The 23,663-nt window shown below is 40.0% G+C and overlaps 1 protein-coding gene across 2 annotated transcripts in view; it reads left to right on the forward strand.

Moving 5' to 3' along the window:
* Window positions 1-23,663, forward strand: part of tafa2 (TAFA chemokine like family member 2) — an 84,581-nt gene that overhangs the window by 55,707 nt on the left and 5,211 nt on the right. The window contains exons 2-5 of one of the 2 annotated variants that reach the window (XM_019267363.2): window positions 1,728-1,831; window positions 14,961-15,113; window positions 20,396-20,520; window positions 21,109-21,165. In XM_019267363.2, the coding sequence (XP_019122908.1) occupies window positions 1,729-1,831; window positions 14,961-15,113; window positions 20,396-20,520; window positions 21,109-21,138 (411 nt within the window). In that variant the 5' untranslated portion in view covers window position 1,728 and the 3' untranslated portion in view covers window positions 21,139-21,165. Of the gene's footprint in view, window positions 1-1,727; window positions 1,832-14,957; window positions 15,114-20,395; window positions 20,521-21,108; window positions 21,166-23,663 lie in introns of both variants that reach the window. The other variant, XM_010737884.3, reaches the window with a different exon arrangement.

Here is a 23,663-nt window from a genome sequence, read left to right on the forward strand (position 1 = left end):
GGCTGAGAGGATTTCCCTAAATGTCAAGCTTTTCTTTAAAGTCAGTAACAAATTGAATTTGAAGTCAATTCTCAATAAACATTGACATTAAAAACACAAGTAAATTTCACACTTCAGATATCAAAGACAGCAAAAATCAGTGTGTGTCTTTCTTCACCTGGTGTTTTCTCACATAATTTCAGAAAAGTTGAAAGACAGCAGGACCAATAACTTGCAATGTGTTTTCATATGAATAAATGTAGACAGGAAGTGAGTCCATATGAGAAATTGTTTCCCTTGTGTTTATGTTGTCAGCACGTGCATGTCTTGATAATGGACGTCTTATTTCGAATTTTAGAGGACACGACACGCCAAAGATGTGAGTCCTGTCTTGTTTTGACACATCACTTGAATCTATTTCCTGTGCCACACTGGGAGGTCTAAAAAAAAAAAAATCGAGACAAAGGGTCATGTTCGCATTGCCAAAATAAACTTAATTACATGAATAATTTGAGAACCCCAACGAGGTTTAGCCAATCTATATGTCAATGAGGCAGGCAGATAAGAGGCGGGAGGTGGTAAATAAGGCGTAAACGCAGCTTGTAACACTGTACGCTCACGCCATACGATACTATGCCTCTTCCAGTAATTACCGTACCGCTACTGCATCCATGTTTGAAATTTGATTGTTGTCTGTCAGTGATAACACGCTATGCCAGATGGTTTGTGCAGTGTGGCTTCAGCTCCACCACACTTCATTAGGGAGGGATGCAGAGGAAGAAAGTACCGTGGAGGGTTGGATTAGCCATTGCGGCCTGCTCGCTCTCCTCCACTCTGCTGTAGCCGCCTAGAGAGGCTTATTGAAGCCTGTTGGGGCGGCGAAGGGTCTTCACCTTCTGTTCATGCTCCCGATGTAAGAGCCTTCTGTTGGAGGAGACGGGAGGAGGAGCAGGGGAAGAAGGGGAGGATTTGGAGATGGTGATCTGGGGCACATTCACAGCTGTAGTTTGTTTTGAAAAGGAAGAAGGAGGATAAGAGCCCGCATCTCCTCTCAATAAAAGCAAATATGCATTGAGACAAGCTAAGCTACTGTGAAGTTAAACTCTGAACTAGTGGAACAGCACCCTCTTCCTGTTGTGTGCCAAAAGGCCATCAAATACAAACCATCTGCAAAATGGCAGAGTGGAGGCTGATAGAGACGATAATGGTTCAGTGTGTAACTTTAAGGGTGATCTATTAGCAGAAATGGAATATAATATGTATAACTATGTGTTCAGTAATATATAAACACCTTCAAAATTGCAGCAGCACTAAAAAAACATGAAGAAACAATAGCGTTATCCCATTATGTCAATAATCTTAGCTTTTATTAGCATGCAGAACAGCTAGCTCGAGTCAACAAATACACCAATACAATGCAGAACAAGTAACAAAAACTATGACCTATAGTTTTGCTACGTATCTAACTAAATACAATATATACAGTATATATATATCTACTGTATAGGAAGCTCAGTATCCTCAACAGGCTACCTGTGCTGTTGTAACAATGACCTCTTCTAGAACATAAAGGCCACCGTAGATCCTACGACACACTTGGAATTGGAGGGCTAAGTGGGGGATAGTTGAATTGATTGCATTCCGCAGCCTTTAAAAGATGGCATTCATTATGTTAAGGCTGGTTATGTTATGGCTAAATTAGGTTAAAACTAGTGATGTGACGATGCCTACTCTTTCTTTTTCCTCAGGATGAGTGAGCGATACACACAAATCGGAAATAAAGGGGCTCTACTTGTAATGGTGCTCGTTATCAGTGTCTGGGAGATGACCGTACCAATGGAAGCCACTACAGGTGAGTACATCAAAACTGAATCAACATCTGGTGTTGTCTTGATGGTTAAGAGTATTAATCATGCCCATTACTCCAACTTCTCAAGTGCACCAATGGGAAAACAGTTTCTTCTGTATACATGCTTGATTAAATGCTTGTCACTTATGGGGTCATAGTATATTGCAATGAAGCACCTCCATCTTCTCATCTCTACATCATCTCATAGAAACAACCTAAACATCTTTATGACACCACTAAGGTTTCCAAAACTTGCTGGTTGCAAAGCATTATTAACATAATGTCTAACAATCTACCTTGACCCTACTGCCTTATTGCTAACTTTGGAAAAATGGCTTGCATAATGTTAAAGTCAAGATTGGTGATATCCTGGATTTTGAACATTGCCAACAAACCCCATGAATAAGACCAACAGGTGTTGTCTGTGTGGCCAAATTCTGATCTCACGTATCCCTCTGTGCTGTAGACCTCCACTGTTATTCAAAAACACATCAGTGAGCCACACTGTGGCACTGGGTGACATGTTCCTTCATTACCATGAACACAGTTGAAGCCCACACACACCTAGGGTTGGGTAACTTCCATACTTTTATAGCACCAACACTAACGAGTATCAAAAAATATCTTGTCATTCGGTACCAAAATAATAAAATTAGCATTGAAAGAAGTATAACTCATGAACTGGTATTGAATGACTCCCAGTGTGAGTCAAGCGCTGATATTGTGCATCCTGCATTTCCCACAATGCAGCTCAATACATATATTGATGGATTTTTTTTTATTGTCCTCAAAGGAGAGGTTTCTTTCCAGGGTGTGCATTTTGTGAGCCTCCAGGACATGGATACATTGTACAGTCCATCACTACACAAAAGGACTAATGCATAGTGTGTTATTGTGATTTGCGTAGCACAGACAGACTCATCATAGCAGAGTAATCAGTGTAGTTCCTTTTTTTGCTCCCCTTCTGCTGGTAAATCTGTAAAGCTCTTCGCGGTGTTAACACAGGCATACATATTCAAGTCTAACCAGAGAGAACCCTTGTAAACATAATCAAGAGTTATTTTCTTATACTTGACAAAACTCTGTCAGAGCCAAAGAAGACATTAAACAACTACTTTCACAGGCTGAGTCATACTCTTTATGACTGGTAAACTAGTACTGATGTGTACAAGCAGAGTTTCCCTTTGAGATGTTTATTCCAGTAGATATAGGGAACCAGAAAGCTTTAAATGACAAGGATCCTACCAAGTGAACTGCTGCTCACAGAACAAGGGAAATGACAAAGTTGAAGAAATGTGATGACAGTTAAAGACCATTGAAAGTTCAGCTACAGGCAGTGTCTTTTATCCGATTATGTCATTCTGAAAAGGCTTTAGAAAAAGTGAGACCACTGCCCGAGTTTTTCCAATAAAAATCAAATCAAGGTAAAGACACTTTGACTCACTCAGCTGTCTCAGTCCCATCATGTGCTCAACGTGATCAGTCAGTCAGGTGGCTTAAAGAGGCTCAAAATAAGTCCAAGGTTCTCGTTTGGACAAACAACTTTTCAATTCACAAGCAACGGCAGAAAAGATCATGCCGAGTCTCTGTCCACCTGTTCACGCAGCTCTGTAGGAAGCGACTGAACTTGTGGAGGCTTGTTTGATTCGCTTATAGTGTGAAGCCTGAGCTCTCTGTCCAAAGCAACACCTGCTGCACCGATGCAGGACAAAAGCGTGGAGTGAGTGCTGCCACGGTGGCTTCAATCGTGAATTGTGTGGAGGGGAAATTTCTCACTATGCAGCATCAAAAAATGTCACAGTAGTGAACTGTGGAGTAATTGGATTGAAACAACTATTTTGGAGGTATGAGTCAAACCCGTCTCCCCATGCCTCATTAAAAGTGTTGTCGAGTCGTCACTAGTAAACCCAGGGAGATCAATTATGGCAACTCAGCAACATTACAAGTAGAAGGCAGACCCATGTGTTTCATCACTGGGAGTCCCACTGACAATACACAGGTAGGTAATTGGTGGTGTGCAGGCAGTGCTACGGCCGGACAGGATGTCCATCTGTGAGTGTGATGGAAATCGTGCATACCTCTCCTCTTTTCACCAGCCAATTAGACGGGAGCGTGGCGCTTTGATGTACATGTCTTTGATTGGCAGCGATCCCCACTCAAGGCACTCATCATTTCAGCAGGAAGTGGATCAGAATAATCTTGCATGCGTTCAATTTCTCTCTGATAGCCACCACAGCCCCCTAATTTCCCCTGGGTGTTATTTCCGTTGGTGTAAACCTGTTATCATTCAACGGATGAAATGAACTCAGAACACGTCCAAAACAGAGAAAATCCTTTTCCTCCCAGAGAACACAAGAAGAAGAAGGACACAACTAAACCCACTCTCTGACAAGCGGGGCAAATTTAGTTCATTCCAAGCAAGTTGATTTACTGATGCACATATGAGCTTTTTGGAATATCAGCAAAGACGGGATGATATTTGCACCATCAAACATGCTTTTCTACACTCTGACAGTTATGTAAATTCAGTTTACTTTCCTCTCTGATATGTGAAGAAAGGAGGTTTGTCTTTTTACCCTCAGGACTCAGTCCCAGGCCGGCTCGCCTCACAAGTCGTGGGGACAACTGATTTGTTTTCATTAGCATCTGTTGTAATCAATCCTTTGAGTTACCTGGGCTTGTACTGTACATGCTTCCTTGCTGGTTTCATTTTCAGCCTTCTTAGTATTAAAGCAAGACATAAATAGTGTTTGTTGGTATTGTATGGTATATTTAGTGGAGTCAAAACTATTTATGCTTCATTACCTTCTAAAATATGAAGCTTACAGCTGCAATAAGCTTCTGACTCATGAAATTAAATGTTTTACTTATTCTACTTGTGTTTAATTTTTTACAGTAAGTCTACAAATCTAAAAATCTGTGAACACTTTTGGAAGTGGTATGATGACCACAGCAGTAATAAATGAATGGAGACAACCAACATATTAAATTAATATTCAGTTCAATTTTATTCATAGAATAGATACTTCGATGAATGATGACACACACAAAGGGCTCATAGACATGCAAATATGACACTTTGGCAGTGCCTAAGAGGTGAACTGGCACCTCTTAAGCTACCATTCCACCCACCATACTTTGCTGGACATGAACCAGCCACCCTCTGGTTCCCAAGCCAAATCCCTAAGGACTGAGCTACTGCCACCCCAGCTATGATATCTAATGTTCAAGCTGATGAAAACTCATTCTGAATTTCTGGCATCAACTCGTTCTCAAAGGTTGAGACAGGAGCATATTTAGCCCTGTGTTACATCACCTTTTCTTTTAACAACACTCAGTAAGCGTTTGGGCGACACTTTGAGGACACAAATTGTTGATGTTATGAAAGTGAAATTCTTTCCTGTTATTGCTTGATATACGACATTGTTGCTCAACAGTCACGGGTCAGTCTAGTACATGCACTCTTTCACTCTGAAGCTACACTGTCCTGGCTCTTGCACACAACTCTGGATTCTCTATCATTTAATGATATGGATTGTGGATGGTGAAATCCCTACATTGCACTGAGAAACATTATTCTTAAAATGTGCCCCATCCTTGCTTGTGAACGAGTGAACCTTTCAAGGATGCTCCTTTCATACCCAAGAGGTTTGCGCTGGCATTATATCATGTCATTCCCCTAATTTTCCTTACATTAATTAATGAAAACCAGAGCAGTGATTTAGAAATTTGTGACCTTTTAAGGCAAAGTTGCGACAACTTGTGACCCTCTTGCTGCAGGCTGCACATGGTTTGAGAACTTAAGAAGCATAATTCCACCTCCAATAGTATTTTTTTAGGCCTTTAGGAGGTAAAAATGGCAGGGACACACCTTTTATTAGAACAGCGTGTGTTGGCGGACACAGTATTTTAGTATTTTCACGCGTCATGGTAGGTGTAGAGAGTTTAAATTCTGACCTTCAGCTTGTGCTAGGGTGATCCCTGCAGACACATCGCAGCCTTGAATTTCAGCATCCACAATGGGAAACCACTTAGCAAAAATCAAAGCACACAGGTTGCTGAGGGGGAACTTAAACCAGAGTGGAATGAAATGTATTGATATATAAATATGGTTCATCTTCAGTATTTTTAGGCAGATGTAGTTTCACTTTAGAGGTGCTTTCCTTACTGTTGTAAAAGCTCTGACGTATGACCTCGATGTCTGACTTATACGTCAAAGATTGTTGCTTGCTCTGCACCTTAGACTTTGTAATAAAAATGACTTATATGATGCATAAGAAGCATCTTGCCAAGAAAGAAAAACACTGTTTGCACCCTTGAGAGTGCAGTAACTAACAGTACAGGATCCCCATGTTAAACATAACAATCAATCCATATGCTCTGCTGTATTTACAGTTGCACTGGGACTCCCTGAATCTAATTTGTAATTGTGGCTCAAAGATTGTTCTTTCACCAAAACATTTGCTCATCTGTCACTCTGCTAAACTGCTACCAACAAAGTAACAAAGGGTTTGAGGGGAAATCTGTTCATCACTATTAACATAACCGTTCTACACCTCATTATGTAGGTTTGTACAGAGGGAATTACACTCTGTGAGCTCATCGTCAGAGATCATTTCTGTATATAAAGCAAAGCAAGTCTGTGTATAAAGCAAAGCAATGATTACATTATCATTCACAACAGCTTCATGAATGATACAAAGTAAGCATCATTTGCAGTTTCTTCTGTCTCCAGAGATCAATGTACAAAAGCTCCTCAAGCAGACTAATTCCAGTACTGAACACAGAGAAATAGCCCATCACTTCATCGCTGAAAGCACCCTCGGTTCAAAGGATTCACCAAAAGGAACAAACGCCTGGTAAACACATAAAACTGTCTGATAGTCAGCAGCATGTTAGAGTTACTTCACAGGATCTGATCCAGATTTACTTCCCTGCTTTGGGGTTTGCCTTAATTTAAACAGCTTGTCATGGTTTGAATAAAGGTAATTTAGCAAAGTAGTCCTCCACCAGGACCAATAAAGTGAAGTCTCTGCTGGTTGCCGTGGCAACATCACAGCGATGTGTCACTTTACATGTTTTATTTTTTGTACAGATTAAACAAATGAGCTCTAACGTGTTAATTAGTGAGCTGCTGAGCTGCTCATAGGTGGATTTTGTTTGTCAGAGAGATTTATGGATATGTTACGGATGTATTTTTCAAGAGTTGCGGCACTCAGCAGATTCCCTTGTGGTGGCAAAGTCCCCTTGTACTTACTTTTATGTTAAATGTGAATTCACCCAGTTCTATCTGCGACCTCTCTAGCTACAGCTAGTTAGGGTTAGCTGCTAGCTCAAAGAGCTATCGTGGCTGATCTAGCGTACGAGTGTATTTCTGGCAGATTAACATGTCAGCAAACTCCATAGATATAATAAAACATGGGCGTCATATATGTGACATCATCATGGGTTTCTGAGAGGCTCTGGCCGCTGCCATCTCAGCAGTCCTGCCTCGGCTGCTAAAAATGGGCAAAGAGGTGGATCGTCAGTGGAGCTGAGGCGAGTTGAATGACGCTCTAATAAGCCACCTGTCAATCTGACACAGTGGCCTAACCATGTAACTACATCTCATGTAATGATCATGATCAAAAATGTGATCTATTCGTATTCCTATACATTTCAAAAGTCTAGAAGAGACGCGTGATCAAATCATTTTATCCCCATTCAAATTCAAACAGGTAAGCTGGCAGGTTAGCTGAGGTCTATGTGACATATTATATCATTATGCATCAATGTGTAAACAACATTTTACTGTTGTAGCTGGTTTGACATGGAGCTAGTTTAGTCCAACCTGAGAGTTAGGCCCCTCCAAAAGAGGGAGAAGATAAATCTGAGGGGTCTTGAGTAATCGATAATTAATGGGGGAGGAAAGAAGAAAAAGTCAAGTGCTCATACACAAACAGATTTTCATATTTTGTACATTAAACTTGGCTTTTTTGTGGAATGTTGGATAACCTGAGCAGTTATAGAAATGAAACCTTCTGAGAACTTTAGAGGGCAAATCTATCTTTACTGGAACAAACAACACAAAGACTTCTAAATCAATACATTTTCATAAAGGGGTCACATGCCAAAAAGACTGGGAAGCACAGCTTTAATGTGAAACATTGTGTTTATAAATGGAAAATCTTAATCTGATAAGTAACTATGAATTATATCTGTCATAAATACAGCTGAGTAGTCTAATATTTCCATCTGAATATCAGGCTACATAGCATTAAGTACAAATACAAGTGAAACACCTGGCAAATCCAACCTGCACTGAAGTCCAATGGATGAATGAAGGCGCTTAGTTACTTTCCACTACTAAATGAACTGATACACACCTTCTAACTTCACAACCTTGACATTTGTCTCAACACTTACACCGTGCGATATCACATTGTAGGAATTATATCGAGTGCAACCTAAAATAAGATTCAAATCTGAGAGCACAGACCTTACAACCGAGTGGCAGCACAAAGTATGTGGGTCAGGGTCACAGTATCGAGGAAATATGCCTGCCAAACATGTGACTACTGTACATCATGGCTATATAAGAGAAAAGTCAGAAGAAGGACAGAAGTAAAAGGTGGGTTTTTTTAGAAGTTAAAGAGCATAGAGCAGATAGACGAGGGAGATGGTGGAGGAAATCATTTATGATCCACAATATCTCTTTTCATTCCTTGGAATGAGCGTCTCAGTTCATGTCAGACCTTCAGTTCTTATAATATTTTGTAACATATTTTTCTTAAGATTGGGGTTCAGAGACAGTTCAGAGACAGCAATAATCTGTCATACTGCACTTTTCTGTACACAAAGATTCTACGACTAGTCCTTTTGTCCTAAAAAAACATATTTTTTGTAGTTTTCTGTTGCACTGCATTATGCTCTGATTAGCCATGATAAGGTAGTGTTACATTTTTAAACAGGTATCTGTTCTTGACACGATGACTGGCGCTTCAGCTCACTGGGTGTCGGTTTTGAAACCTCGCACACATCCACGAGTCTTCATTTTTCAAAAACATCTGCTGATGAGCGTCATCAAAACAGAAACATGTCGAGCTTTCCACTCTGAACTCCAGACGTGTTTGCGCTCGATGTGTGAAGACAGGAAGTCTTCATGTCAAATATCCTGTTGATTGCCAAAACTCTGATTCTATGATGAATCTTGATTGACCTTAGATTTTTCTTATTTCTTAAATATATTCAAGTCTTGCATTGGTAAATTGGCAAATGGTATGAACACAGTCTCCCTCAGTGTGTGTGTGTGTGTTATACAGAAGCATGAAACATGAAAGAACAATTAAAAAAGACACAGCAAAGTGTTTCTCCTTTTGCTGCTCTGTTATTTTCTGGATGTACTTCTTTACTGTACATGACTCACTCCTTTCCACCTGCAGGTGAAGCAACTCCGTGACATGCCTGAGGGCTTCTGTTTGGATAAACAGGCTGGATTCATGTGAATTCCCCTGAAGCATGACAGTAGTAAATCATCCATCAGGGCCACGCTCTGTGTCACACAAGAGGCACATTATTGTTATGTCAAACACTTATTCTGAAAAAACAAAAGCCATCTGAGACAATGATGACTGATGTTTTGTTTGTAGTTTTGTTTTTTCTTCATGATTTTTATTCAAATATCGTCACTCCAGGAAATTACAATCCAAGAAAATTCACTTTATTCGTACTGCTACACTGCTACCCACTGATTTCATTTTTCTTCTGAGGAACAAATCATTTAAACCTTTACACTACATCTAAATTACTTTTTTCTCTTTATTTTGTGAGATTAAACATAACGTGACACAAGACAAGACCAGTGACAGTATAAAGAATGGACAGAGCATGAGTGACGGCACCCGTAGGTTTCTGAAGCGCCTACCTGTCAATCAAAGCAGCCATGTTGTTAATTATAAATAACTTTAAGCCTTAACATAATTTGAACAGGTGAGTTGTAAAAAATTCACACTCAGTACAACAGCCCTAACACTTGAAAAGGTGGAGGTGAGGTGAGGGGGAGTGACATATCAGAGAGGAGGAATTCAGTGTAAATAAGTAACAAGGTGTTGATGGTGTGTAATATTTTTAGCGTGAATGTAATCCATATGTACCTCACAGTGTGTATCTCTGATTGTGGGTTGCATTTAAAGCTAATGCATATGTATGTGTGTCAGTGTATATATAGAATGTATATGAATGACGATTCTCGCCTAATGTAAGTGATATTTGATAGCACAATAACATAAATGACAATGACAGCAATAGCAATGATAACAGTGCAGCACAGATATTAAAAAGAAACAACAACATAGTAAAATAGAGACTGACTGTTGTGATGGTACATCTGCTAACTACGTGAGACAGAGACAAACTAAAATGAAGTAGATAAAACCAGACGACTCTAGACAAACAGCAGGTAGCACGTATGCATATTTATCCATAATTAGCTACAAGCTAAAATGTGACAAGATAAGTGGAAGTAAGATGAAAGGTTCATTATAGCTCCAAACAGGAAACATTAAGAAGAGAAATGAGAATGATCAATAATAAATCATCTTTTTATTAGGAATAAACCTGCCTCCAGTCTGAAGTCTGTAGCTGAGCAGTGAGAGTTAGTTTTGATTACATAACATTACATTGGTCAGCAACATTAGTCTTCAGCCACGCTAGCAGCTCTGTCAGGATGTACTGAGGTACAGCCGCACTTTGAGCTAATGAAGCCGATGCACAAGTGCCAAATACTGTAATTCCACGAGTGGCCACTTGAGGCTGGCTCCAGAAGTGAGTCAGTCTCCATAAGTCCCCATGTCCAAATGTCCAACTTCACAGCAGAAATAAACATGTTTACAGCCTGGTACAAAAAACAGTTTTGGTCTCTGTAGCTAATTTCCCCGTTCATGACAACTGTACTGAGGGTGAATTTATATACAACTCACCTGTTCACATTATATTAAGGCTTAAAGTTATGCAAGGTTAAGAGTGTGGCTGCTTTGATTGACAGCTGTCATTACAAGGTGTCATTCAGCCCGCCTCAGCTCTGCTGATGATCCACGTCTTTACTGTTCATTAGATTAGCCGGGAAGCAGAAGAGGCCAACATGGCGAGCCAGCGTCACGCATGCACTGTCCATTTTTTTTACTGTCATTGGTTTAGCCACGTTTATCATGTTCACCGTATTAGTTCATCTTGCTAACATTTGGTAAAGCTGAGGCTGATGGGAACGTCATTTATTGTCAGTTATTACATTTAATCCTGAAAGTCTGAGCAGATTTCACAGAAATCATCTAATAAATGAGACATTTCACTCAAAACCATACATGTCAACTTCATGATGGCGTAAGAGGAAAAGTCAGAGGATCATCAAAGTCAGTCCGATCCATCATCTGGGCTCCAGTAATGTTAGAAATGTTTAGTCTGGGCCAAAGCGCTGTACTGACTGACCAACAGAGCGACAAACGGGGGACCAACACTGCCTCACAGACATTTGTAAAATAAGTACAACCTGAGCCCTTGTGAAGGTAACTCCATTTACAGCTTGAAGAAATATGAGACAAGCATTCAGAAAAGTGTCTAGGAATTCAAAAAATACAAGCAAAGGTTAGTATTTGTGTCACTTTTTAAAAAAAAGTCAAACTTTTTTTAAAAAGTGTTTAAAACTTGTAGTCACAATTAAACTGGGTCATGAGTTGAAAATAAAGTAAACGTCCCACTTTACTTTCTCACAATTTCTAGTTGTGTCCCCCTCTCCTAATTTTTCATGCGTGCAGACTTTTATTTATTTTTGGCGTTTTGCCTTCCTTTGCACAGCGACAGTTGAGCTGCAGACAGGAAACGTGCAGAGAGAGAGAAGGAAACAATATTCAACAAAAGGTCCCTGGCTACAATCACACTGGGGAATGATGTTGCAGTCACATTTTTTTAACCCCCTTAATCCTGCTATTTAAATGTCATGGCATCACGCTTGTCTCATAGACTTTGAAAGACACAAATCTACAAAGCTCTACACAGTAGAGCATCAGCAGCAGCAGCAGCAGCAGCGAGTCCAGGACCGGAGGGGACCTCTAACGGCAGCGCAGCAGGGTTAGTGGTGGACTCTGGTCGGACAGACTGATCCCCGAGTAAAATGCTTTCCTCTGTATCTGCTGGCAGGGGAAGCTGAGCAGGCATCCGAGGAGAACTCCAAATCCAGTCAGACAAACCGCAGCCTCGCAGTGTGAAACATGTCCTTTAGAGACAGACAGAGAGAGACTGGTCTGGCAGCACTTCTTACATCTAAAGCAGCTCGGCTTGCTTGCTGTGTGTTCTCTTGTTTGTGGCAGAGCACGGGTAAGCATCCCTGCTACTTTTGGCCGACTACCTGCATTATTTTTGATTCATGAGGTGAGGACGTGGGGGGTTGTTAGAGCAGACGTGCCATCACAACTTGAGCGCATAATCAAAAACTTCCCCTTTGAGTCTCTCTGTCTTTTTGTTTTTAATATTTGTCATGTTTCCTGTTGTTTGCTTCTATATTCTAGCAGCAGCATCCATCAGCAAAATGTTTGATGCTGTCCTGGTCACAGACGCTAAATAACCCAAACGCTGCAGGAGGAGAGAGAAACACAGAATATTAGACGCCCAGTCCATTTTAATTCCTCATGTTTTCTGAGTAAGAAATCTAAAAAAGTAACAGGTAAAACCCCAGAGGTATTGTGATGCTCAACAGTTGCTGAACAGCCTTGTCAGATTTAATGTCATTCAGTCACAGCAGAGCAGCTGATTCCATCACTGTTGGTCTCAGTAGCTGCTTGTTACAGCAGCTGAAAAGTGTTGCTGTCCACCGACACAACGGGCTGGAATGAAAACGTAATTAACTGGGTTTAGTTGAGCGGCTACAGTACAGACAGTCAGGAGCAGTTTCACGCAGTCATTTCAGATTTACTGTTTACCGCGGCAGCAGTGAGTATTTCAGCAGAAGGACAACTCAAGAAAATGTCACATGCAATTAAAAGAGAATGGAGCAGCTCAGGCTCTAAATAATTCAGACAATGGAGCGTGATCTGGAAATTGGCTCCAAATACTGCAGCGCTGCACTTCTCCCTTCACATATCTGAAGTGTTTTAAGGGAGGCTGCTTGTTGTGGGAAATCTGGAGAGGTATCACTTCCAATCATTACTATCTCATACTGAAGTTTTTATTTCTTTTTATTTAAGAAGGTAAAAATCAAATACACTGATCATGTTTACAATACCAGATTCTTTTTGACGCAACATGGTCACACAGAATGGTCTAAAAGGGACGCATGGAGATGAGTTTACTACTACAGAAAATAACCCTGATGACGTCATCAAGGATGAGCTTATTATGTGGACTGATGTGCTGTCACAATGCCAACCATTGCCAATGCCAATCATTAGGTTTTTATTAGCTTAGAAAGCCTTTTATATCAACAGAGGGAGTGGGTCCTCTTTCACTGGGTCCGCCATGTTTCTACAAACTAAACATTGGCCACTGTAATTTATCGTTCATGGTTAGAATGGAAGGGTAAGGCGAGCGGTATTCAGTTGGTTGCAATCTACAACTTCACCATTAGATGCCACTAAATCCTACATACCGAACCTTTAACTATTTCAAGATAAATTGCTAATCTATGGTTATATTTATTGGGTCAAATGTTTAATATATTATGCAATTTAGCATATAATTTAGCATATAGCTCAGCGATAGTGTAGTGGCTCTGGCTGCTGCCGCCTTGGCAGTTCTGCTTCTGCCGCCTTCCGGCTAATCTAAAAATGGGAAAAGGCGTGGAGTGTCGGAGGATCTGGGGCGGACTGGATGATGCTCAAACAAGCCATCTGTAATGGCACTTACCTGTCAATCAAACGGCTACACTGTTAATTATGTATAACAAAATTAATTAATTAATTTAAAAAATTTAAATTTTGTACCAGGCTGTAAATTCTGCAGCCAGCCTCAAGTTTTTAGCTCTTCCACGTTGGCTTCACTTCACAGCCACAGAGGTTGCTGCTTGGCATTAACACACCATTATTTACTTACACTGATTATATTATAATATTGAACTGTTGAACTGAAAATACCAAAAAAGTACCTAAATTTGAGTTTAGAATGCTGACCACATCTTCCTCAGAGCATTTATAAAGCTAATATTTTTAAACTATGAGCTGTTTTTCTAAAGAATGATGCTGTAGGGTTGCATTATGGGAAACGTAGGTTGATACATACTTTAAAATCAAAGGACAGTTCTTTTTTTCAATTATCTTTTTTATCTATTTTTAAGATTTCAGTAACATAACAGACAATCAAGAAAATAAGGGAAGAAAAAAATCAGTCCATGGTCACAGTTCACAGTTCATCCTTTGTGAATATTATATAAGCATGCTCAAATGACAATTCTGAGGGAAACACTCATCATGGTCATGGTTAGTACCACTCAGCCTGTGAAAACAAATGCATAATGTCTTCTGATGCTCTTGAGGAGCTTTGTCCATTCAAGAAAATAACCGTGATGATCGAAGTGATGTCATCTGAGTTACCTTGGCCTCTTTGTGTAGTTTGGGCAGTTACTGTTCTAGTCAGAATGGGTCTAACAGAAATGTGCTCCTGGTTGCATTAAAGAAAATGTAGGATACAGCATTTTTAGGAGCTGGCACCAAAGTCAAAACAACTCTGCATCTGCTGCTTCAACTATTCTAGATTTTCTGCCCAAGTCCCCCAACTTCATGGAAGTGACAAATGAAATTGGTCTTATTTTTTTCATTTCCAACCAGGAAATTTGTCAAATTTGAAGACAATGAAAACCAGCATTCAACCTCAAAAGGCCACTCAAACAAAGTGGGATTTTAAAAGGAATACAGCATCCACATCCAGACAGAAGGGAAAGCAACCCTCTGTAATAAAAGTCCTCTGTTAAAGAAATTGGTAGTCTGCTCAGCAGGCAATACAGACCCAAGAGAGATGTTCTTAAGGGACTCAATCCAAGGCCAGCAGGGAGTGTGTGTGTGTGTGTGTGTGTGTGTGTGTGTGTGTGTGTGTGTGTGTGTGTGTGTGTGTAGATAATAACCATTGCACTGGATTTCTGACTATTCAATCTTTCCTGTCATTTCTCCAGCAGCTCACCATGTCCGAACAGGCACCTGCGAAGTGGTGGCGTTGCATCGCTGCTGCAACAAGAACAAAATCGAGGAGCGGTCACAAACTGTGAAGTGCTCCTGCTTTCCCGGGCAAGTGGCCGGCACCACCAGAGCAGCCCCGTCATGTGTAGATGGTACGCTCCAGCTGAATATTTCATGGGCTATCTTTATTTCTTTCTTTCTTTTCTTTTTTTTTTTTGCTGATACTCCTTTCCACAAATCTTGAGGATTAGTTTTGCTGAGATCATGGATAAGTGTTTCAGCACACACTAACTCACTTGAGTGTAATTTCTTCTAGATGTTGCTGTCAGGGGGCAACATATAGTATAGCAAGAGTAAAGCAGTCTGAGATCATTTATGAAATATCACAGATTGCGGTTTTGGTATATTACAACTGCATTGGGAAATGACACTAATAAAATTACGTTAGATTACATGTTAACAAATCCTTATAAGGAAAAAAGTGATTTGTATGACCACATTGTGAACACAAAGAGCTTTTTATGAAGGAATGGACTGATGATGCTGCAAATAATAATATAATAACACCATTTCAATTTGGATTTATACATTTGACACTAAAATCTGTCTATAAAACATCAGAAGGATTGAAGTGTTCACTGTTCGCATGGCTTAAAGTTTTTGTGAGGTGCTAGAGGTGCAAAGAAAAGTGACCCAAAAGAGAACCAGCTGTGCTCACCACAATCTGCACAGTCTACGTAACAGTCCATCGAGTCGCACAGTTTTTGTCATAGTACAAGAACACCTCATTGTATACACGTTCCAGTAATTATTCCCAGTGGAAAACATTTGCTTATTCCTGACACAAGATCACAGTCAAGGGCAGTGTAGTCCAAATTCAATGCGCAGACTACACAGATGAAGGATACAGAGAGTAACAATGTACACAACTATCCAAAAGCAATGATGTTATGTTATTATCAGGAACAATGCTGCCATACCTCACAACACTTCTCTGTCCAGATCTCATCTATGTAGCTGCAGCCAGCTCACTGCCCCAAAATCTGAGCGAAGACACAGGATGTGGATGAGTTGACAGAATAATGGAGCTCTGTTCACCTTAAAGAACTCTTCAACAATTCTCACATAGAATTTGTCAGAGTGAATGTTGTTCTTCTTTTTTGTACCTCTACAAAATGTCAGGAAATAGTGAGTAATGCTCAACACTGTTTCCTCTGGTGACACATTTAAATTGCTTGTTTTGTCTGAATAATACTCAAAAAACCCAAAGATATATTTCAGACTCTGAGCAAATCTGCACATAAGTTGTGTTTGATATGACTTTATTCATTCAACTATATTCTCTGAGTTTGACAGAATTATATGTGTGATTACAATTGGATGAAGGTGAACTCTGCTGCTGGGGCTGTCTATTTGTGCTGAACGTAACCGCTGTGAAACAATTCAGGAAATAACTTTTTATTTTTCTGAATAACCGGTTTTATCGAGGCCGACGCTTGCCCACTCTCATTCACTGTCTATATCTCTTGACCAAAGCTTGCTTTCTCCCTCTGTCTCTCTCTCAAACCATCGGACAAAAACACATTAATCTTCTTCTTGTGATTGTGAGCCAGACACAGATTTAAAAGCTGGGTACATGACATAAAAAAGCCAGGACACAACAGGTAGAGCATCAGAGTTTAGTTGCTCAGTTTCAGAGATATTTCAGGCTGACTGTGGAGGTTTGACCGGTCTGATTGGTGGTCACAGTGTGATGTCGGACTGTTTTATCCGGCACAACTTCTCCTACTCCCACCCAATCAATGGCAAAACTTGAGTTATCGCTGCAGCACCAGATCCAGTCTGAATGTAAGCTAAAGATACGTACTCTAGCACTAATGCAGCAGTGTAAGTACTTTAGTTATCCTGATTCATCATTCTGCAGCCTGATTCTGTTTCTTATATATCTATTAGGCTGACGTCACCTTGCTGTATTTGACTGTACCAGTGAATACTGTCTATTGGAACCTTGCAAAGAGGCTCCTGAAGGGATTTTAATCACCCATGAATGTGAAGCTGTCCACTGCAGACTGTAAAGTCAATGACCCAGAGGGTCTCTTAGCATGCTAATGTGTCAGACCCCCGACTCGGATGAAGCGGCTGCTTCACTTTGGTCTGAAAAGCGCGGGTTTCTGGCTAAACTCTAGACCCAATCATGTTTGACCTATTCCTTGACATTTTAGTATTGACATTTTCTGCAAATTAGAGCTGTGAGTCAGTGCCCTCAGTTTAAAGCTCCATGGGTGATCTCAGGGAAAAAAAATGATCAGCACTTAACCTTTTAATTATTCTTTCTTCTACAACCAGGGATTACCTTTAGCTCCACTCTGTGTGAGACAATCTGCTCTTTATATGAAGATAAATGAACCTCCAGACATCTGAGAAAACCTGAATAGATTTAAAAGTTTAATTTAAAGAGTTATATCTGTAAACTTACTGAATTCAGTAGTTCAATAGTAGAAAAATGTCTTTTGATTTAAAAATGAAGAAATGTTCTGTATCATAAAACTACATCATGAAAACTGACAGCATTGTCTGAACAATTGTTTTCCTGTAGAGTGTTCTACTCATTCTAGCACTAACTGGGTGTTAACACTTCCCTCTGCACTCAATGCCACATTAAAAGCACCCACTTGACTGTCATGTAGTAGTTTACAAGTCAAGTCTTGTGGAAGGATTTGTAACAACCTGATGTACTTGATAGATATATTACTATGGGAGACACTCGAGGGACCACTACAACCTGTGAGGTGATGGTCAAGTGACTGACAAGGGTAGCTGAGCTACAGTAACACAACGGGCAAAAAGCTAATCTGCTAGCATGTAGACCACACTGGCTGTGGGTTTGTATGTTGTTTTATGGACTTTATGGAGACTGTATGAGGTAGAACAATCTTAAATATGGAGGATTAAGTTGACCAACAGTATGTAACATGCTGACAGTCCAATTTTGCACCTAAAGTCCAGTTTGTCCGATTTACGGGGCTCTATTTACAGAATAAGGTTGAAATTGAATGTAATATGCATAACTATGTTTTCATTAGTGTAATGATAATCATAATCACCTGAAAATCAAGAATTTTTATGTTTCTTGCTACCTTAGAATGAACTTGTTATATCTAGAGATGAAGCAGGTCCTCCTGCAAGGGGTCCACCATGTTGAACCGCCATGTTTCTACAGTAGCTCAGAATAGAAAAGAGTCACCATTGGCTTCATGCTTGGGAGGAGCATTGCTAGATGCCACTAAAATCCTACCCACTGAACCTTTAAAGGTCATAAAGTGTCCAACTTGGCTTTTAAAGGTCCAGTGTGAAAGATTTAAGGTGAATCTATTGTCACAAATGGAATAATAGTAATATTCTAAAGTAAGTTTTCATTATTGGATAATCACCTGAAAATAAGAATCATGTTTTCGTTTCCTCAGAATAAGCCTTTTATATCTACAGAGGGAGCAGGTCCTCTTACACACCATGTCCACCATGTTGCTACAGTAGCCCAGAACGGACAAACCAAACACTGGCTCTAGATAGTGCCTTTCTTTTTTCGCTGCAACCGTAGGTTCTCCTACAAACTTGGAAGGGGAGGTGAGGAGTATTCAGTTCTGCAGTTCTGCAACTTCACCGCTAGATGCCACTAAATCCATCCTACACGCCAGACATTTAACAGCGAAATTACAACTCACTACTGTATCTGCTGCTAATGTATACTGAGCTAGCTAATGTCACACTGCCAGAACTACATGCTTTGGCCATACTCCAATGTTGTCATGACTGTAATTAAGGCATATTAACTAAATAATAATAAAGAATATAGAACAAATGATACATGAACATGTGTTTAAGTAACCACACAGCTCAGGCCTCTCACTCTCATGGAAATTAATTCTTAGCCCTTTGCTTGTGCTAAAACCAATTCTGGTCATATCTAAATATGAGCTCAAGGTCAATGCAAAGATTTTTCCCCCCCAGCTACAATAAAAAAGTAAAATCAATAAAAGTATAAATGTATTTTTTACTCCCAGATGTTTTCAGTCTGAGCTGCCTTTGTGTTTTTAAAACATCATTAGCTGCTAAGTGAAATGTATCTCATACACTTTATGTATGTTTGGTTATCAATACTCCCATTTCATTTCATGAGAAACCTTTGTGGCTTTTTAATAGCTGCTGCACAACCACCATCTGCTTGCAGTTGACCTGATGCATGTTTTACACCACGGTGCTGCTATAACCATGTCTGTGTGGCACAAATTGATTCCCTTATGTCATAAAGTATCCATTCTGTGCAATTTAGTCTAGTGGGGCTCCGGTGTTATGTGTGGATTATAATAACCGTCCTCTTCATTAGGAAGAACACTAATGCTGGTGGAGGGGGATGTGGAACGCAGATAATGACCTCTGTAATGTGCCTTTTTAAATGATGTCTTGTACAATGGAGTAGCAGAAGCTTAATGCTCTCTTTTATGGAGGAGACTGAGGAAGTGTTCTCTCTGCAGCTGAAGGTTTTCCCCTCACATGACTGGAGTCACATTTTTCTCCAGCTCCCACCTTTAGCGCATGGATATTTATGACAAGGCGCTCAACATCTTGCATGTTTGAATACTCAAAATAGACTTAGTGAATGTTGCCAGTCAAAAAATGAATCTTGCATCACTCACCTGAGACAGCTGTCAAAATGTGACATGAATAACGAGATGCAGCTATGATGATGATTTGATTGGTATTTGGGAAGACGCCACATTTCAGACTCATATGAAAATATACTTGAAACAAACATAAATGGACGAAAAAACATTTATAAACAAGCTATAAATTAAATTTATTGAGCATGAAGCTTGTATGAATTTTGTCACATACTTAGTTTTTTATCTTTTGATGAATTGGCAACAAAACAGCTAGCATACAAATAGGAGAACATGGGTTGCACATTTTCGAAGTTGGTTCCAGTTGTTTGGTTCCAGCTTCTTGTCCAATCTTCATTAGGACTGTGGATGACTTTAGTCCATCTGTTACCCTTTTCCCTCCAAAAAGTGATTACATTAGGTAATGTTGCTAGCAGTGATGTAACATTATTGAAATGTCAAGCAGCTAAATCAGCTTGGCGAGGAGATCATTTGGGGTGTTGGAGGTTACAGTTTTACCGTCTAAGGTTGTATAGTATGATTTTGCAGATGCATGGAGGTCACAGAATAAGATTTAGTATTTAGTTTTTATTTGTTGACAACTGGAATACATTTCAAATTTGAAAATTTCCAGAAAAAAAAAAAATATATATAGGAGAACGACAAAAGTTTTTACACAACAGTTTGATTGACACTCTTGGCATGCAGGCCAACAGACAGTGTAAACAGAGGTATTTCTCACCATTAGCTCTTTGACCTCTGGATCTCTTTACCAGCCTCAATAGTGGAGCAGAAGTGGTGGTGTCAGATGCATCCGTGCCTTGACGGAGAGGAATGCAAAGTTCTCCCTGATCTGAAGGGCTGGAGCTGTGCTACGGGGAACAAGATCAAAACTACTAAGGTAAGTTTGAGAAACTATCACTTCCATAATACCATATTCAAACCTGTTGACACTTTAACACTTCAAGGTCAAATGACTGCGGCTTTGGTTACAGTCGTCTGCCCTGCCTTTACTTAAAAACAGCTAACGTTTGCTGTCGGTGCTTGGACCCCTGGGGGCCTGTAATCAATGGGCTGCCATGTCTCCTTAGCACTTTCAGGCCACTTTGAGCACCCAAAATGGCCAATTACTCACTCCAATTACCTGCTTTTAACGTTGTAACATGACGCCCGCATCCTTCACTGTGTTATGACGACCCGTAGACTTCAGTTCTGTCTCTCTCCATGTACTCAATTATTTAAACTGCCCGCACCACACCTGCCTGGAGCCGGGAGCCTGGAGCCTGAGGCTATTGATTCATGGACTTGTCGGGACCTCAAAATGGGATATATATATATATAATTTGTTTTTCTTTTAGTGGTTTTAAGACAAGCCTGAATGTCTAAGGATGTCTGAAAACAGACTTTGCTAATTATCAGATCTTGATTAAAGGATGAAAGTTAAACATGTATTTTCTCTGTTATCTTCTTTACATGGATGACGGGAAAGATTTCCGCGGACAGAGACCAGCTTTGGTAACGTCAGATGCTACACAATGGAGTCCAGGTAATAAATGTGTTTTTTTTTTTTTGATATTTGAAGGTTGAAAATTGCATAGGAATTCCAAACAGTCTAACTTTTATTGCATTGTGTCTGCATATCAGACATATCCATGTCACATTGAACAGATAAGGCAAATGGTATTAATAACCGTATTTCCCAGTGGTGTAAATATTCTAGATATAGCGAGGATAGCGAGAAGATGTGTACGATCCAAAAAGACAACAACACTGTTCAAAGCATCAGCATTACCCAACGGATTTATCTCGCACACCTTTGAACTCCGCTGGAGAAACAAGTTTCTTAAGTTTCAAATCTTTCTGCAGGCTGCTTGAAGCAGCAGGAGGGGGGTCAGGCTTTCTTCTTCACTTCTGCTCAGCTTCTGGGGAAACAGTGTACAACATGAACCTGGAATCCCCAGCTATACTGACCTCAGTCACTTTATATCATAAATGCATTCAAAGAGAATTCAAAGCGTAAATAAAGCAGCGACTGGTTAGTACAAAGCCCGAGACACGGCAGAGAAGACAGTCTTTGGAGCAGATCTCGGAGTGATGAACGGTGTCTGACGTGCAAAGATGCTGAGCAGCAGCCAGAGTCCGAGATAAATGCCTGCCAAGCACAAATGTGCTTACATTTTCCATCTGGTGAGGAACTTTCGGCCACAGTGGCGGCTAAATGTACCAAATTAGTCATGTAATAACTCTTGCTGCCTGTCTGTTGCTAGCTACTGTAAGCACTAATTATGTAGCGATATTTACAAGGAGTAAGCCGACCTTTAAAACGAAAACTCATCGACGAAAAGGAAGACAAAGCACATCCAAAATGAAGGTTTGGACATAATAGAGTTGTAAGAGGCTGGCAAAGGCTGTGATGTTCTGTGTGTTGCCTGTATGCCAGAGAAAAGCAGAAACAACTCATTTTGTCATCAGGAATAAAACAATGAACCAGGAGAATGTTTGTGACCATGAACAAAGCAAGCGTCACATTGTCCGCATGTCCCGGGCTCAGTCTCAGCCTCGCGTCTCAACACCCTCTGTGACATTACTGATCACAATGTCAGAGCACAAAGACGAAGACACGGTACATGCCACTGGAAAGAAGGTGGACACTTTCTTTGAGTTTGACTTAGAGCGAATGACATTTAGCATGTGTGAATAAATGAAGATTTTGCTCTGGAATTAGTATCTCTGCCATTGTGTAACCTGTTAGGAAGCATATGTTTAACTGAATTTAAGACAGAACAGCAGCACAAACAAAGAACAGGTCAAATTAAAATAGATACAGTAGAGACAATACAGACAATAGTACAACACATAAAGGTCTAAACACTGCTAGAAGTACAATACAAGTCATGAAATCAACAACATCAGCTAAAACAGCAACACCTCGATGATTCATTCTCTTGGTTTTTCAACATGAATATAAAAGCATTCAAAGATCTTTGCGTTTTAAAACATTCTGTAAGACATTCCACTCAAAGGGTGCTGAGTATCCAAACGCCCTCTTCCCTAGCTCAGTACGAACATTTGGTACCGATAAGATATAAAACTCCCTTGAACGCAGCAAATATTGTCTATCACATTTTTTTTAGAAATAAAAGAACAGAGGTACGATGGGAGCAACTGCCTTGTATATAAAAATATACCAGACCAGTGGGTACGTCTGGGGGCTGGTAAACAAGGCCATCCTACCCAAGCATAAAGCTCACAGTGGTAAGTCGGCATTACAGTTTGTGATGAACCTGAGTGCACATGATAAGCTGTGTCAATCAATTTCAATGCCTGCGCAGGGGCACGCATGTACAAAAGATCCCCATAGTCAAGAACAGGTAAAAATGTTGCAGCAACAAGTCTCTTTTTTTACATTACAGGAGAAACACAACTTGTTTCTAAAATAGAAACTTAACTTCAGCCTCAGTTTTTTAACCAGGCATTGTACATGTGGCCTTAAAGTCAGAGAATCATTCATTAAATGCTTAGATATTTATAGGAGTTAACTGTTTCAATGCTTTTTCCTTCAAGAGTGACCACAGAAAATAACATGCACTTGGTTTTGACAGCATTAGGAACAAGCTTTAAATTAGACAACGTTTTCTGTACAACATTAAAAGCACATTGCAAGTGGTCAGCAGGTTTAGTGAGGGTTGACACACTGCAATAAATAACTGTCATCACCATATAAATGAAAATCATCATCATTTACATCTTTACTTCAATTATTTATAAAAATGGTGAAAAGAAGTGGGACCTATCAGTAAGCATATAACTGAACTAAGCAACAGCTTTCTCTGATAGCCCAATATCAAAAAGCCTCTGTTTGAAGATAAAATGATCAACTGTATCAAAAGCCTTGTATGTACAGTAATGTATGAGTGCATGACTGCTTAGGGCTTCCATAGCATATATTGGATTGGATGATTGTAGATTTAATTAATATTGAATTCATTTGACAGTTATGTCAAAGACATAAAAGAATGAAGTTTGTTGGCTGTAGAAATGGCG

The sequence above is a fragment of the Larimichthys crocea genome, chromosome XII, assembly GCF_000972845.2.
Source record: "Larimichthys crocea isolate SSNF chromosome XII, L_crocea_2.0, whole genome shotgun sequence".
NCBI classification, from domain to species: Eukaryota; Metazoa; Chordata; class Actinopteri; family Sciaenidae; genus Larimichthys; species Larimichthys crocea.